We start from the raw sequence: 19,157 nt of genomic DNA, 5'->3' as shown, positions 1-19,157 counted from the left end.
TATAAAGAACATAATGAGTGCAGGTTCTGATATGCATGTCACTGTGTTTTTAAAGAATACTTGCCAAAGCAAAGAAAAACACTCTAGATAAAAGTATCCTATATAAAATATCATAAAATAATTTTGTCATTTTATTTATTTATTCATAGAATTTAAGGGTTTCCCTGGTGGCTCAGTCAGTAAAGAATCTGCCAGCAATGCAGGAGACTTGGGTTTGATCCTTGGGTTGGGAAGATCCCGGGAGAAAGAAACGACAGCCTGCTCCACTATTCTTGCCTGGAAAATCCCATGGACAGAGGAGCCTGGCAGCCTACAGTCCATAGGGTCACAAGACTTGGACACGACTAAGCCACCACCCATAGAATTTAATGCCTCTTTTGCTGTAAGTTGGACTATACGTGGAAAAGAGACATTAAATTCCTGACCCATATAGGTCATATCATTAAATATAAGAGCCAGGACTTGAATGTACTACACCCTGACTCAATAAGAAAGTCCTACCATTCTTTTCATGTATCCATGTTTCCATCTGCATGAATCTGGTTATATTAAGTCCATAAATTAAAATTTAAAAGAATCTCTAAATTTTATGAGTTTATTTATGGAAGGTATCATAAATGTTACAGTTTTCATGTTTCCAGATTCTGGGGAAAAAAACACATAAATTATCATCTGAAAACAGTGGGTTAACGAAACAACACTATTGGATGATTTCAAATGTGTTGATCTTTTAGGACATTTCTAGAACTCAGAAATTACAGTTGCTATGTATGATACTGGAAGTTTTGTGAATTACTTGGCCTACAGTATTTTTTTTTAAAGAACTTAATTTCCTTTTTTAAAAAAAAGGAAATAAAGTTAGCATGCATACAAATTCAGTGAATGTAAAAAACACATATACAAACATTTTAAACTTTTATATCAACCCTTAAAAAGGCTCTATTTCTTAGTTGGTTTTTACTGCTTGTTCAAGTTCATTCTTCAAATATATACTTCAAATATATATATACTTTTCAAGATAATGTTCTGAAATTGAGAGAAACACACAAGCTAAAGATGAATAAACACAATAACTCTTTTTTGAAAACCTAATGAACTGGAAGCGAATAATTAAATATCTACAAAAGGAAGACCAAGAAAAAAAGCACATACAATTTCTAATTTAAAACAGTCTACCAAGATCCATGGTAAACACTGAGGCTGAATATACTCTAGATCATCACATAACAGAAGTTGATGCTTCTCATCCTCTCTTCTCACGGCATTTTTAGACTCTATGAATTTAAAATACTCCAATGTGTAAAATGTTCATGCTTTATAAGACAGTGATTATTTAAGCATGCACAGTGACTCATGACTCACTGCCCCTATGTTATCCAGCTTTCTGTGTTGTGTGTAGTAAGCTGCTTCAGTTATGTCGCGTTAGCTTTGCGACCCTATGGACTGGAGCCCACCAGGCTCCTCTGTCCATGGGATTCTCCAGGCAAGAATATGGGAGTGGGTAACCAGTCCCTCCTCCAGGAATCTTCCCTACCCAGGGATTGAACCTACGTCTCTTGCATCTCCTGCATTGGTAGGTGGGTTCTTTACCACTAGCTTTACCTGGGAAGCCCCATCTAGTTTTACGAATGACCAGAAAATTGTCCCCGTGATAGCTGCAAATGCAGAGCTCTGAAATTACAAACTCGGGTCCCCAAACTCAGCTCTAGACACAACCACCTTTTTCCTGTTTCTGAGTTTTCCTTTCCACAAATTAAATCTGTACATCTTCATTGTAAACATGTCATGAAGAGTAACTCATGACTGAGGTATAATGAAGGATGTAAGATTTCACAGTTAAAGACTATATTTAAAGGGACAACAAGTACTATGGATATTTTACAGAATGAACAATTCCACATGTCCTTGACACTATTGTCTCAAAGAAAGAAAACTTTTCTGCTTTTTTTTTACTTCATTATAGATACTTGTGTTTCAACACAGAAGTGGATTAGTCATTCTCATTAATTTTGGGGAGGGCTGTCAAAAAGTAGAATAATGTAAATGATACTTACATGACGATGAATATTTTTTAAAATGATAATGAAATCTAATTTAACATTGTTCACAAGTTGAAGTTGCTCTTACTAAGAATAAACCATTACCATACTGATTCAGACTGGCTAACGAGCACAACGTCCACTCTTTGATCCTGGCTTTAAGAGACAATGAAGAAGGAAACAACCCTTTTCCTTCACGTCACTCAATTTCAAAGACTAGGTCACATGCAACCCCCCAAATCTAAGTCTCTCTTAATAAACTATTATTGATCACAGTCATTATTTAAATTTTATTCTAAATATTCTCCATCTCAGAGGTAACATATGTGAGTTTAAAACTCGCTTGTGACATAGGTCTTCCTTATATTTTCTACTTTAAAAAAAATTAGAAAAGGACAGTTTAGTTTTAACATCTGAAATCTGATAGAAAAGTATGACCACAATGTTAAAGATTTTAGGCTTTCACACTGACTTGCCAGGTCACAGGTCCACTTGGTCATTTTATGTCCAGAGGCTTGCTTCTCTTGGATTTAATCTATCAAGCAGCAAAAACTGCACTTTCCTATGTTCCTATTTAATTACTAACATCAGAAAACACCAATTTGGAATTAAAATTTGTTTTCTAAAAACAGAGAAGACTCTACAGAAATACTTCACAGATACATAATTTAGAAAAGCCTTTCAACTGTTAAGCTGGCAAGAATGGAAGGTAACCCAGAAGAGGAATGCTGCTGAGGAAACTGAACAGAACTTAAAACACTTACAATTCCAATTAATCTAGTATTAATATGTGGTTGTTAATCCTTAAACATGTCTAAATGTGTCCATGGTGCAGAAATTAAAATGTCCCTATACTCTGGGATTTTTCATCTATCGAATGTACAAAGAGAGTGCTTTTTCCTTTTAAGTTCAGAGTCCTATTTGTACGTCCCATCGGCGCTGACATAACTTAAAAATACACCTAGACTGGCAGACTACTGGGAAGTACAACAGGGACAGCCAACAAGGAAGAAAACGACCCTGGCCCAGGAGCAAGATAATAAACACAACGTGAAGGCAGAGAAGCCAGGAATGCAAGGGGCTGCAGGGAGAGCGCTGCGAAAGGGCAGTGAGAAGGTCAGTTCAAAGCAGACTGGATCCTTCAGCACTTCCACATGTCTCACTGTATGATTCAGCCCACTGATGAAAGACCATGTAAAAACCTCTTACTGCTCCAGCTCCTTAAAACAAACATTCCCTGCCTCTGTAGATTTTGAAATAAGAAAAGAAAATAATTGATAGAACCAATCACAGTCATTTTAAGTGGCTATTCACAGCAAGATTATTTGGAAATTGCAAAATATTAACATCATAAACCAAGCCCCAAAGACACATTTCATATAAAGTATATAATTCAGAATTTCAACATGAATTTTACATTGTTATTCAGATATGTTAATACAATTAATAGACTTTCTGAGTGCCCACTCCGGGGCAGGCACTGTCCTAAGTATTTAAGGTGTAACAATAAACACAATATTCTCAAGGAGCTTCTATTCTAGTGAAAAAGATAGGCAATACGTGGCATGTTTAAATGCACCAAAAAAAAAAACCATAAAGCATTGTATTATGAAAATGAAAATGCTGTAATGGTTACTTCATCTATAAAATAAGTAGAAATTACAAACTGAAAATTCTCTGGACTTTACTATCTACAATACCTGTAGTTCAAGAGTTTTCAAGGATTAAACATTCAAAGACTTCCTCCATTATTTCCTTAGTTGAAACCAAAACTAATAACTAACAAGCTTCTAATCCTTTTCCCTCCCTTGAAAATACTCCCTAACTGTTGCATTATAAATATTTCATGTGCACAATTATAAAGGATTTCACATACTGTATTTGTCACAGTTTATAAGACACTCGATCTTGAACTATTAGAGGGCAGAAAAGCCTTTCCCCCCCTTTTTTCTTCTTCATGAAATTAGCACAGTGCACAGTATTTAGAATAAATAAAGCACAATCTTGAATTACAAAAGGTATTTAAAAACCATTTTAGTTTCATAATGGTACAGAAACACCTTCTAACTTTACCATAATGACTGAGTTTTGTTCAAGTACTCTAAAGTTATAGTTTAGAATGTTCTGATTAATTAAAAATGGGTCAAGATTAATGTTGTACTTGAAACTTAAGTGCTGCTTTTCAGACAGTCATGGAAATAGAGTCATGGCTTCACAGTTTAAGAAGATCCCATCCAAGTTGGATTATTTAAACTTGCAATAAATAGATGTATTTTCTTGGAAAAATATCTATTGTTACAGTAGAACTTGAGTTTCCTTTCTAACAAGATTGTATGATTACTCGTTTATATTGTTCTTTCCGCAGGAATTAACACACCCCCTGTTTGCATCCTGTTATTCACTTAGAGCTTCCCTTCGCTCTACTCTCTCCCTAACAGTGGGAGAGTGGTTTTCACCACACACAGAAATCCTAATCACTGTCCTCAAGCTCCACATTTCCCTATTTGCACTTAGTATCTGTTTAGGTCATAACGATCACCTGAAAATTTTATTCTCTGTGTGCTTTCAAAATGCTGCATTGCCTTCCTAGACCACTGGTGGTCTGGGGGAGACTTTGGGATTTTTCACTGATTATTTCACTCACCTTCCACCTAACTCTATTCCTGTATTGAACAACCCTACAGTAACTGCTTAGAGTACACATTTCACTTAACCTCAAGCAAACACACATAAGTCTTTCTAAAACTGTCTACATCTGGATTTGTCTTTCTAAAGACAAAGAAAAAATATTTAAGTTACACAGGGCATAAAATCAGATTAAATCATTGTCCTAAACTTATCTAGATTGCTTATAAAAATACAGATTCCTGGGTTCTGGATAAACCTAATCAGAATCAGCAAAAGAAAGGTCACATCCTAGAATGTGCATTTAACAACCTTTCCAAGTTATGCTGAGGCACACTTAAGTATAAAAACCAGTAATTCAAAGGACCTCAAATGAAGGATACTTTGATGAAGGAATGACACTAAGAGGGTAATGAGAGCTTACTGTCAAATACACTGAACCAGAATAAAACATAAACTCATTAGTGAAGAGCCCAGAAAACCCTTTTTAACAAGTAACAATTCCATAATGAGCCCTGCTAAACTATGACATCCTTTATAAGGTAGATTTTGGAAACGCTTCTACTTGTGGGATTTAACAGGATACACATCCAATCATGAAAAAATGTGTATAGATAGTTTTTAATTAAATATGCATATATTAATGTGTGTATGCATATGTGTAAGCATAAACACATATACACACACAGAGAGAGAAAGACAGCCTCAAAAGCAGTAAGTATTAATATATTAGTGCTTAAATTGCACACTGGCTATCCTCTAAGCAGCTTCAATTCTGCCCCGCTGCTTCTAAACAGGAAAATCCTACACATCTTCCCCCTCTCTTAACACATAAGCTGATTGCCCGTGAGGGAGGAGCAGGCAACAAAAAGGCAGAATGGCCATGTCAGTGCCTCTTCACCAGAGTGAAGGAGCGCTGCCTCCCTGTTTCTAGACTGTAAACTCTCTACGGGCAGAGACCGCACTGTGTGTGTCACAGGCGCCCCGTCACAGGTCTGACAGCACCGCGTGTGAAGACATGCTGAGGGTCAGGACTGCATCCTAAGAAGCTGGGAGTGCCCTTGAGGTTACAGTCGACAACAGGGGCTCCCAAACTGGCCACCACACCAGAGTACTTGATTCCAATGCGCTCAGTAAGGCTCAAGATCTGTTAGGAATGCCCAGCGGACAACTGATGCTGACCGTCTGGGGACTAATAGTTTGAGAATCACAGACCGAGGGAAAAGTCTTCAGGATTTCGCTAGATATATGGTTCCCAGAAGACAGAAGTAACCGAGATGCGGTCTGCAGAGACAACAGAGGGAGTCTGGAAAGTTAGTTTCTAGCTCCTGCTCGCAAAATGACTGTACAGCTGATACACAGACACACCACTCAGTATCTCATAACTCACCCCAAAGATGCAGGGTCTGGAAAATTCAAAGACTTTTTATACAGAACAGAGAAAATGTTAAGTATCTACTATGAACCTTTAAATATATAACCCTCCCTTAAATCATCATCCTGAAATCAGTGTATATTGCCCAGATTTGCAATCACTGAACTATACAGTTTTTTAACCCAAAATAAACGACATATGGCAGGCAAACAAACCTATAAATAAAAAAGGTGCTCAGACTAAACACAGCAAACCATCTAAACACAAACCTAAAGTGAAATAACTGTCTTGCGATATTCTGCACACCAACTGCAAATTCAAGCATCTGTAACTGTGTCAAGGGCAGCACTGTTAGCATCATCTGACCGCCTGTAAGAAGCGCAAAATCTCTGATGACAGTGAAACCTACTGAATAGGCATCTTCCTCTTATCAAGGTCCCTATGTGATTGTGAGCACGTTAAAGGTTAAGAAGCACTGACATAAGTCATTGAGATTGTATCATTCATTCTCTACTGCTGTTGGTCAAATGGCATGGTACATTTAAAAGACTGAACAGTTTCTAAAAACTCTGACATAAAAGCAGAAAAAGAGAAGACAGACAGAAGAGAAATCAAGGAATTGGTCTGCATGAAGAGACCCACTGAAACAGTATTTCCAAACCAAAACTTCCATTTAAAATACTTTATGACTGCAACAGACTGCACGATTAACAAAGATCACCTAGTTCAAATCCCCTGCTTTCAGCTGAGTCAAGCGATGCTAAAAGATTAAAGCAAAATAGTTGTCAGTGGCACACTGGCGACTGAAAGCCAAGTCAAGTCCACTGCCTCCAATAACGAAATGCTCTTCCCAGTGGAAGAAGATATTTTAATTACATTTTCCTGGAGTAAACATATAGTTAATTATAAAGCAGCAGAACTATACATAACTTTCAAAGGACGAACGAAATGATATATCTGTGAAACACAGTGAAGGAAACCCAGCAAAAATATATCATAGTAGTTAATATGTCTCATTCTTTCCATTAAGAAAAGACTTTAAAAATTTGAGTTGGAAGGAGAAGAACCGGAAAGTGTCATACTTAACATGTGTTATAATTTTCAAAGAATGACATACGTATCCTTTAAGTGGCAGCATCTGTTTGATGAAGACATCGGGAGAACTGATTTTTAGAAATATTAAAAATTAGGCTTTGCTACCCAAGTTTTATTCAACAGCAATAAACAAATCTTTTTCACATAAGGCTAATTTTTTCAGTTTTCAACACAGAAGCAGTAACAGCCATAAGCAACATAAGTACTTGGTAAGTGATTATGGAAAAATTAAACCCTTCTGTCTTACCATCAAAGAAGCTCTTGGCTCTCAGATAACTGACACTGAGCCTAAGAACGGAAAGTTTGTCCAGCTTGTTAATAACATCTTGTGGGAAGGGCAGCAGGCTGGCCAGCCGGTCCAGTTCTGTATTCAGTCGGTCTCTATGCCTCTTTGAAGGATTCGATTTGATTCCTTCAGCTGGGACTGGCTTGACACTGAAAAACAAACAGAATTCTGTAAAATACATGAAAATCTAGAGAGCAAACATTTTTATCATGTTATAACATCTCAACTATTTTTCTAACAAAACATCTAAACCTACTGCAAGTTTATATAAATTTTTTTCCAAAATGCTTCTTTCACATCTTAATTAAGAAAAACAAGATAATAGGTAAACTCTTTTGTAATGTTTTATTAAAAACTATAAACCCATCACAGGAAAACGCCAAGTACCTCTTCCACACCTCATACATCTGTGGTACATGGTTCCCAGTTAACAAATCTACTAAGGTTTTTTTCTCCCTCAAACACAGCCATTGCTAGGGGGTAGAAAGAAATCTCCATAACTTATGTAAAATTATGCCTCCTTTGCTTTCTTTCACAAGAATCATCTTGGCATCATTTAGGTTGTAGATAAACAGAAATGACCTTAAATAAAAAGCTGTTTCTTCATCACCCTCAGCCTCCTGTATTAAACACTTTTCATCCTGACAGTGAGAACTTCTCAAAGCCATTCTTGCATCTCCACAGGGTCCTCCAGCCATCTAATGGGGTCCTCCAATATTAAGGCAAGAAAAATCTGACCTCAGTTATTAGTATTTATTGACCGACAAATATTCGAGGTTAGTTGCTTACCTGCAATTACTGGCAAATTTTATCTTTATGACATAATTTGTGTCTCAATTAGAAAATCCAATGAAATTCCATCATTTAGCATGATTTTCATCTGAGAGAAAAGATACTAATGGGTAGGAGTAGAACTTGAGTTCAGAAATGAGAAACTGAACTTCACACAAAGGCCTTACCCAGGATTTCATAACAGAAATCCATAAAAGTAAATTTACAGATCATCAGATACCCAATGTTAAAATATAGAGAAGATATTATTTTAAAAAAGTCATTTTTAGATCATGTCTCTGCACCCTTCCATTTACCAGAAAATACAAAGAATATTAAGAGCATTCTTAAGATGAAGACTTCTTCCTCCAGTTTTACTGGAGAAGACAAAGTATTTTTGATGACTCAAATTATAGTATTTTTAAAAGTATAAATTGGCTTGAGTATAATGCTATTAATTTGATTCAATCAAAACATTTCTAAATAGCATGCTTTCAGTGTTACATGAAGTAACATGAAGAAGTAATACTTTTTTTAAAGAAGTAATACTTCATGCAAGAATATGATAGAAAGCAATACGAAAATTCAGTGAATTTTTTACACTGTCCCTAATGGGTAATTTCTTCAGAACTTGTTTATTTCTTTTTGTTTCTGTTATAGTTCATGTCATTCCTACAAAAAAAATAAGAGTATGAAATTGGTAAAGTGGCATAGATACAAAGTAAGTCCTAGACACTTTCCTCCAGACTTTGTGCATGACTCCATACCTAGTCGAAACTGAAGACTCTCTCTCTAGCTATTTTCCCTAGTCACGTGTCAAATGAAACTCAAGTCACATCTAGTTACTGCATTTCTCCAATTAATCAACTCAATTTCAACTTTTACTTACAATGCGTGTCCACCCCATTGAATAATTTTCTACCAACCAATCACCTGTTAAATATTTGTTTGCACCTATTATGTCCCGGGCAGTCCCAGAAAACATTCTTCTCCTTTACACTGAGAGAGTGTTACAGGGGCTGAGGACAGTGAGCAACTGCTTGAAAAAAGATTTTTATACAAAAGGGGGTATATGAGCTGAACCTTGAAAGGTGAACAGGATTTCAGCAGGCGGCACAAGTGAGAAATGGTAAACAGTGAGAGGAACTATCTGAGAAGCTCAGGGTGCAAGAGAGAGACAGGGAAGCGGGTTAGGGCCAACTCCCTTCAACAATATTGACCACCCACCACGTGCCACACCCACAACACTGAGCTGTGAACAAAACAGACGAAAGCCCCTGTTCTCCCGAAGCTTACATTCCGATGGGAGGATCCAGAAATAACACAAATGAAGAAAGAAACAAATAAGCATATAACTTTCCAGGCTGGTGAGTGTTGAGAAGAAAAATAAAGCAAGATAAGGAAGCAAGGAGTGATGTGGTGCTGGTTTTGATCTGCAAGGAAGGTCTCTTGATGCGATGGTTTAGCACAGACAAGGATATAGTGAAGGAGTGAGCCATGTGGGCATCTGATGAAAAAATTCTTGAAAGAGGAGACAGCAGGTTTCCCCACAGAAATGGTATGAAGTTGGCCCTTGGTATCGGGAAGTCAGCTTCAGCTCTCAGCTGGGGTTTACATGACCAGTCTTGGGCTGCCCTAACTCTGGTGACGGAGGGGATGGGATGACAGCAGACCACAGTACAGCCAGTCCTCTTTTCTCAAACATAAATCTGTCACTCCTCTGATCCAAACCGCTCAGCAGCTCTGCACAGCCCACGTTCCTTGACCTAACAAACGAAACCCTCTCTTGATCTCTCTATGGCCCCGAACTCTTCCTCTGGTCTCTGATGCCCCAGGCAAAACCTTCCTTGCCTGTTATTCTCCAGAGCAAAGACAGGACGCAAGTCACCCATACGTACTCATGCTCTCATACACGTTACTCCCCAGTATCCCTGTGCTCTGTCACAGCAGCTTCAAAGTGCCGCTCAATTAGATCATGTTTGCTGTCTTCCCCGACCCACTCCTATGATTCCTCCCATCCGACTAGGCACTGTGTGCATCTTATGCGAGTGCCTTCGATAGCCATTCCACGAGGGAGTATTCTGGGCTGATAGCATTTCCCACAACTGAAAATAAAATCCAGTTGTGTGCTCTTGGGAGCTTTCCAGTAATGATTATAAAACACTGGGGAGAAGACAGTAACACAAACAATGAAGCAAGACAAGCTGCTAAGACACAGAAAGAAGTAACAGAACAGTCGGAGAAAGAGGTTCAGCGGTGCTTCTACACGTGATATTGCTGCCTGTCTAGTACTGGCTCTTTGCAGAAGTCAGGCCTGCACTAGCAGAAACTATTTCTTTACGCACTGCAAACTGTCCACAGTACTAATGTATTATTATGCACGTACTGGAATATTTAGCAGAAGATCAAGTTTCCTAAGTGCTATGCAACCTATATTGCATATACTTATGTGTTACTCTTGTTACGATGTTAACTTCATCATTTTGTATCTCCAATGTTCAGCATAGTACTCAACACAAAGAGGACTCTCAATTGATGGCTGCTGATCAGAAGAGTCCAGAAAGGAAACGACTGGAGCCTGTCCAAAAGGAGTGATTGTGGGGTAGTAAGGATGGCCTGGCTTGAGATTTTTTAACAGCACTTTGAATCCACCACAAAGCTCATATGTAGCCAGACTCAAATGGTCACTCAACCAGACTGACTTGCTGACTTCCTAGGTACAGGGAGTAACAGGAAAAAAAAAAAAAAAATTGGTGAGGAGAGGTCACAAATGACTGGGATTTGGAGCTCGGGATAACAACTACATTTTCTAATGGAAGGTATGCCAAACAGAGAGAAGGTACTCAAGGATAGACCTCAGTGATGTCAACATTTAGGTATAAAGTTGAGGAAAGGCAGTGGGCAAAAAGAGGACAGAGAAGAATCAATAAGGCAGACAGGAAAAGAATTAGGGTAGAATATTTTGCAGGTCACAGAACAAAGTCAGATGCACAAAGTTACTAAGGAAAGCCAGGGCTGAGAAGTACTGGACTTGGCATTTCAGATCCACTATTGTTAAAGCTGAAGGAATAGACCTGACAAACCTTTTCACTGATTTTGTGAGAAATAGTCACAACTATTTTGTGAAAATACTTCACCCTTGTCCAGGCCTATTTAAGATGCACCAAACAGTAAAAAGAGAGAGTAATTCTACATCAATCACACTTGACTTGAGTTATGCAAGTATTACTTCTGTATTCTCTTCAAACCTATGCCAAAACATACTGCCAACCATCTATTTAAACAAAAGGCTAACATTTGAAATAGAAATAAATGTCTCCAAAAGATTGGATTTGAGATATTTTGAATTCAGACATCTTCTGAGAGACGGTAGATGCTGATCATGTAAAGGAGTCAATTTATTATTTTTTTTTAAGCCTTAACCACAAAAATCTTGTCCCAACCTGTAAACCAAAACTGTTGTGAAAGCAAGCCTTCAGCTGACTGCATGCCATGCTTTGCTTTAGAAGCCGTGCGTGCCGTAAGTACTGGTGTAAAAGGCCCAATGGTATGTCCAATGCCAGCTAGCATGCTCCTTGTAAAGCCTTTTTAACATCCCGAGCTAAACTGTCTCTTAGGCTCATAATTTGTGCTCAGTATTTGAAACACAGTTAAAAAACATAAGGACCCAGTTTAACCATAAAGTACTGTAATCGTAGATGTTCATATTTTTATGTGACATTTACCATAAAACCTCAAAATGACATGCAAAGACTGTTTCAGTAATCCTATGAGATTTAGGTGACATTTTCTAACGGAGATTACCTATCACAGGACTGAGTCTGCTCTATCAGCTTTTTCCTGTGGATGATTTAATCTACTCTCACTGCTTCAAGCTACTTACCAATAACTTGTTTATTTCCAGTCTCTGTACCTGAATGTCCTCAAGTTCATGTTTTTCAGAACTCTGAGCACCCCTTCTCTGCATCTACAACGGTATGACTCTCATTCCAATAGCTAGGATATTGAAGTATTTCTCGATAAATCTGTCTACCATATCCCATTAAGCCCAGCTCCAAACACATTCATTCTTCATTTCCTCCCTATGGCTTCAGTGCATACTTATTTATCTCTAAATGTGGAATATCTACCATCATAAATTATATGCCTAATGTGATACTGGAGAGGGCAATCTATGACATGAATAAAGTCAGATTTCACATTAAGCTCAATACAGCTGGGTATCTACTTCCCTATGTGAGGCAAAAAAGGTCTACAAAAACTTCTGAGCATTCTGACTGGCAGTTCCTTGTACGGAGTCTTAGTTTCTCCGTTACTCTCCTGATCCCACTCTGTGGCAATGATGGCTTCTTCCCTTTCCTGCTTCTGCTATGCTCAAGGAGCAGTGATAAGGTACAAACAGCATGTAATCTTTAGCACAAGACTTTCACAATGAAAGCCAGAACATGAAATACGCCCTGGAAACCACTGTTACTTCCAAAATCCTAAAAGAAAAAAAAAAAAAAATGTAAGGATGATCCCTTTAGCCTCTTCTGTTTTGAATATGCACTTTTTTCTAAGTCTTTTCCTTGGAACCCATATAGAATACATCTACCATATGCAAAGCACTAAAACATGAAAAATTTTAAGTGGTGGGCAATTGTTAAATTAATAAATAGTCTCAGATATCTACTATGTGCATGGTACTAGGAGGCTCTAGTTGCTACAAAGACAAAGAAAAGACACCTATCTTTTCAGAGCTTTTCTTTCTTACTAGGAGAAGATGCACTCTGTAACATGGCAAAAATCAAACATAATGTATTGCTCAATAATGTAGGTGCCTTAAAAGTTATGTTGGAGAATTAAGGAAGGTAAGATTCAGCTATAGGTAGAATAAAGGGGGAAGGTTTCATGGAGATGTGGCTTCTCAATCAGGTCTTAAGAGATACGTAAATCGCTTCCAGTTCCATGATGGCTGAGTACATGGCTTTCTGCAACTATCCTTCTCTTCCAGAAAACCATGCCAAACAAGGAAATCAGAGACAGAAACACAAAATCTGTCTTGGATAAAGCAAAGACATAGCTAAACCCAGATGTAAACACAGATATAAACAATAGGAAGATGAAAAATAGGTAAACAATGAAATCGATGACAATGGAGAACAGAAAGGAAATGTAATCAGAGTGTATCACTTAACTCAGCAGTATACAATATATACGGTTTAAAAAATAATGAAACACTGCAAGTGAATTGAATCCAAAATTGTGATAAAACTTATATTGGGAGGATGAAGAACAGATTAAATAGCATTGATAACCATAACTATCACAATAAAAGATCATCAGATAATGCTTAGTATGCCAAACTTAACATTATACATGTATTTTTTACTTCTTAATGTACATATGTTGTTTAAAATGAATACTTTTCAAAACAGTATTTCATTAAAAATAAGGTAAAAGAGCGAACTGAAAAACATAAGACAAAGAAAACTAGTATGTAAAGGACATCTCTAATAGAAAAATCTGCAAACATACTATTATTCCACACATACAATCTCAACATAGAAGTTCAACTGCCCACCCCATCTTTTTTGCCTATGAAGTTGACAATGAATATTTGCAAAGCAAAAATGCAAGGATATAGGCTCCCCTACAGACCACCAATAGGAATATAACTTTTTTGGTAATCTGACGGTATGTTTCAGAGCATAATATCTGGCTCAACCTTAAAATTACATCATACTTTTGTACCCTAAATTTCCACTTATAGGAATTTTTCCCAAAGGAATGAACTAAAACTTCATACAGAAATTCACAAAACTCAAGGATATTCTTTGAAGTACTACTTGAAGTATTGAAAGATTAGAAAGAAAAAATTTCTGCCTCAAAATAAATTACAGAACATTAGCAGAAGGGACTACTCTGCTGCCACTGAAAACAATGTTTTGCAGGAGGTGAGGCTGGTAGTAGCTCAATGAAAATAGAAGGAAAGGAACCAAGAAGGCAGGGCGTGAAAGTACATATGGAGTGAAACAAGCATACCATCAGGTAGGGGCAATGTTGAATAATTTATTTCAGAACACTATTCGAGAAAAAACATTGAGCATTATAAGGAAATCTCCATATATGGGTGTACCATACACATCACTGAACATATTCACCTGGACAATATTGTGAAGTTGGAACAAACACAAGCTTTGGAGCCAAAAGATCTAGAATCTGATATTCCAACTCAGCCTTTCATTTACTACCTAACAACTCTGAATCTGAACCTTAGGTTCCTATAGAGGAAACTGAAATAATAATAAAACCTTTTCATAGTACTACTATAAAAATGAAATAAAATGATGTCTGCAGAGCACTGTGCATGCCTGTGTCACAGTAAACACTAACAAAGAGTAGTTTTTTGTTACATTAAACCAGTATGCAAAAAAAAAATCAATTTTAAAAGAAGCATAGAAATAGAAAGGTACTGGTGTCAAAGATCTGATGGTATTAACTTCTAAGCAACTGTCTTAATTATGTGCATCAATAAGCACGTACTATGTTAAGTTTTTCACTAGTGGAGTACCACATGTCATCACCCACAATTGAGAACATATTCGTAGACTGCCTCTTACTGTTTCACAGGAGAAATGGTCATTCTGTGACAGTGTAGGCTAAAAGTATTTACGAATGAAATTTAAGAGTTTCTGTTTCATCTCTATCATTAGCAGCCTTTACAGATTATAAAACACTTTTCTCCTGCTAATTTTAGTTGTGAGAGTGGCAGTGTAGGTGTGGACTGCCCTGCCTTATTGATCAATCACTTGCTCGGATCAACAAAAGCAAGGAAACCAGACTGCACCTTTTAGTTTAGAACTAGTGTTTTTCAACCTATATCTCACTGTTTCCTCTTTTCATCATTTATTTTGAATAGATTGCTGCTGCTGCTGCTGCTGCTGCTGCTGCTACTAAGTCACTTCAGTCATGTCCGACTCTGTGCGACCCCCTACACGGCAGCCCACCAGGCTCCTCTGTCCCTGGGATTCTCCAGGCAAGAACACTGGAGTGGGTTGCCATTTCCTTCTCCAATGCATGCTAAGTCGCTTCAGTCACGTCCAACTCTGTGTGACCCTATGCACAGCAGCCCACCAAGCTCCTCTGTCCACAGGATTCTCTAGGCAAGAATACAGGAGTGGATTGCCATTTCCTTCTCCTTTAACAGGTTACCTATAGCTAATCACTTTCATTCATTTATTTCATAGTTCCAACATCTAAGAGCCTCTACAGCCACTATGTGTAAACTATCTGAAGGAAACTACTTGAATGAAAAACAACAGTGGAGAAATAAGTATATAACTAAAAAGACTTTTTTTTAAAAGCTACTTAGGTAATTGTATCATAGTACACTTATAACTAACATTTTCAAGAAAACATTGCAAAATTTTATTCAACTAAGTAGGCATCAATACAACTGAGATTCATTTAGTTTAGATAGAATGAATAGCAATTTCGTAAACACAGCAAGGAAGACACTGCTTTTCTATTACTGTTATTAGTGTGTTACCAAAGTTAAAGGGTCACCTAAAGGCTGAGAGTTATTTCTAATTCTGACACTTCATGATAGCTGGTTTGATCATCACTACTGTTGGTATCATTTTCAGGTGTAGATTTTATTTAATCAACACCTATTATTTGCCAACATTCAGCACTAATTTTCTGCAGAAATGGTAAACTGAAGTACCACTAAAACTTTTTATGTATTAATAAAGCTTAAAAACTACAAAAACACATCCAAAGTTATTTTCATTGGTGGGGGGGAATTCAGACTCCAATTCAGTACTGTGTTTTTCATCCATCTTCATGATGCAAAGTAATTAAAGAAATGAATAACAGGTCCTTCACCACCAAAGAAAAATATTGATAAAAGAAGAGGAGGGTTTAAGTAAAAAGATTGCTTTTTCTTAATTTAAGGTTTTGGTTGTTTTTTTTTTTTTGGAGCAGGGTTATTTTAAGGAACATTTAAGGAAACAGAGTAGAACCTATTCCTAAGATATCTTTGAAAATCTCTTTAGGAACATAGATTGGATTCAGGGCTGCTTCAGGTCCTTTAATTTTCTACCCTTCATTACCCTAAAAAGAAAGGAAACATTTATTGAGTGTCTACTATGCACAAGATACTTTAGTAGGATTAAACTGAACACGTTTAAAATCATTTTGTACTATCAATAATGATAACTTTGAATGTTGGACTTCACCACTAGGGGGAGTTTATCTTGTTTAATAAATACCATCGAAGACAGGGAGATTTTCAGGTTAAAATGATGTCACCCATTTGATTCCAAAATTTTATAGAATTCTGTATTTAATGGTCATTTTATTAATAGTTCTATGATTATGTTACAACGTATTTTCTTCTAAGTAAAATACAGAGGCTCACAAGGTCAAAGTTAAACAGATCTTAATATCATTTTCAGCTCAAACAAGATGAATTTTTCAGACAATATACCAACATATTAGAGTGTCTATTAGTTATAAACTAGTAATTTAACTTAAAAAACATTAAAATACTGGGTTTATGGCTCCATTCTTAAAATGGACTCTAACTGCATTTTAAGTTCATCATTTTTCATTCAGTTAAAAACAATTTATGAACAACTTCCCGTCATTCTGTAAATGTCAGCACTAGGCTTTTCTTATGCAGCAGTGACATTTTAAGGCGTTCGTAGGATTAGAAGCCATGCATGATGCTCAGTAAAGATCTGATAAACATCTCTACTAACTAAATAAAATAAGGGTGAATGTGGAAATACTTTGGTTGTATTATAGGAGATATTAAACACAAATATATTAAAGTCTTAGAAAGCATATTTAATTGCTAATAATAAAAGGTACATCCTTAAAAAAAAGAAAATGTGCAATAATATATTAAAAGGGAAAATCTTTAATAAAATGTTAACAAGAAGCCCCAAATGTTAAACTTTAAAATGAATACAAAAATTAAAGCATTTCATTGAAGTCACCTAGGTCCTGTGTAACATACTTCCTGAAATGCAATAACTTACAAATTCTCAGGTTTTCTAACTATACAAATAAAACCTATGATATACATATATATATTATACATTATGTCAAGTGTACTGTTGTATTAACTAAAATACACAGAGGTGTCTGTGATGCCTTTCAATTTTAAATAACCATCAAGGACCAAGTCAAATTAGACAAGCACATTTTTTATAAGAAACCATTCTATAAAACCCAAGTATTGTAAACCAATGTCAACAGAATTGCCAAGACAAAAACTGCTGACTTGACAGTATTCCTAATGTCAACACGCTGCAGGATAAGTCTTCCAAATTTTAATCAGTCTATTTATAGATGAATATCCTCTGTTGATGCCAAGTCTAAATCTGAAGGACTGCAATCACTGAAATTCTAAAAGGAAATTAAAACCCCAGAATACTGAAACCTTTAAACTGGTCTTTAATATTAATTTTAAACTGCTATTTTTCTGGTTTGGATTAGTGACCTAAATTTAGTCTTAAGCCACATGCACACTTCTGATTTGTTCTGAGTAACCGTTTAAAGTGTTCTTAAAATTGTTTATGAAAGTTTGAAAAATGTGAAGTAAAATAACTCAAGGATAATAATTAGGAATAAACACATGAACATTGCCAACTCGCAAAAGTAAATCTGTGTTAAGCATGGATTTTTCTTTTTTTTTTTCTGAAAAAAATTAAAGTATTTGCCATAATCACATAAATATCCCACCAAAACAAACAAACCTAAGTTTGTACTTTATCAGAATTGACCAAACTTTGAAGTAGAGGGAAAAGGGAATTAAGAGAATGATGCTAAGAATGAAAATGTCTGTTTCAATAATTCCATCTCCAAATCATTTGCAGACCCTAAAACCACTTCCAAAGTGATAAATCTCCCCCAAAAGATGACTTAAAATACAAATCTTCTACTGTATCCTGGCTACTACACTCACTCAAAGCTGCTATCACCTCTGTACATTTTATTGATATGTTCACGCTGAGCGCTACAAAAATTACTGCCAAATAAGTAAATAAGAGTATAACAGAAGGCCAGTTTCAGGGAACCAAAAAATACCTTCAGAGGCACTCAGCCCCTTTCTTGCACACAGCACGTGTTTAGCTATTTAAAGCATCTCGCCCTACCAGGAGTAAGAATGGTGACCGTCCTCTAACCTAACAGAGGAGGATATTAAATGTGAAAGGGGATTTCAAGACGGGCTTAGGTTAACTAATCCACCAGCCCCACAGGGCAGAGGAGAGCTGTCAACAAATTAGGACCACAGCACAGTGAACAGCGCTGCAAATGGCTGGAGGTGTGAAAGGGTGCTCTGGAGAAGGGGTTGGGGGGGGCAGAGAACGGGGGGCACAATTTTTAAAATGCAATCATTAATCACGGAAAAATCCAAGGCCTGGGGTTCTCGACCGGCCTCCAGATTTCGATTCCACAGAGTGCACAGGGAAGGGACCTAATCCCCCGGCCTCGGGGATTTGGGGGCGGGGGGCGGCAGTGTCCCGCGCCTGAGCGCCCACCTCCCCACCGCACAGAGGACAGGCTCCGGAGACTCACGTTTTCTGCACCGGCTTCCGCCGCTTACGACTGGCGTAGGTGATGTTAGCGCTGCTGCTGTTCATGGTGCCTGGCTGGCTGCGGCTCCTCCCGGGCGCGGACGGCCCTGTCCCCCGGACCCGGCGGCAACTGGGACGGGGTTCCACTTAACCGCGGCTGCTCCACCTGCGCCCTCCCGGGGCGATGGCGGAGACACAGCACCCCAGGAGCCGCAGGGCTTCTGCAGCCCGGCACGTCCAGGTGCGCGGCCCGGGCCTGGCGCCGGGGGGCGAGGGGCGGAGACCGGGGAGGCTGGAGGCGCAGGTGCCGTCTGTACCAGCTGAGGCGGCGCCGCGCTGCCCGCAGGTGAGGCGGCGCGAATGGAGGAGGAGCCTGGGCTGTCTGTTTGAAATCC

At 37.7% G+C, this 19,157-nt stretch overlaps 1 protein-coding gene across 1 annotated transcript in view; it reads right to left on the bottom strand.

The window, feature by feature from the left end:
* Positions 1-18,828, bottom strand: part of AHR (aryl hydrocarbon receptor) — a 46,810-nt gene extending 27,982 nt beyond the window's left edge. The window contains exons 1-2 of the mRNA XM_052639036.1: positions 18,764-18,828; positions 7,382-7,569 (exon numbers count right to left, since the gene is read on the bottom strand). Coding sequence (XP_052494996.1) covers positions 7,382-7,569; positions 18,764-18,828 — 253 coding nt within the window. The remainder of the gene's footprint in view (positions 1-7,381; positions 7,570-18,763) is intronic.
* Between the last annotated feature and the right edge of the window lie 329 nt (positions 18,829-19,157).

Source organism: Budorcas taxicolor, chromosome 4 (genome assembly GCF_023091745.1).
Source record: "Budorcas taxicolor isolate Tak-1 chromosome 4, Takin1.1, whole genome shotgun sequence".
In the NCBI taxonomy this organism is placed as follows: Eukaryota; Metazoa; Chordata; class Mammalia; order Artiodactyla; family Bovidae; genus Budorcas; species Budorcas taxicolor.
Note: the sequence above shows the minus strand (reverse complement) of the source record. Positions and strands in the feature narration are given on the sequence as shown.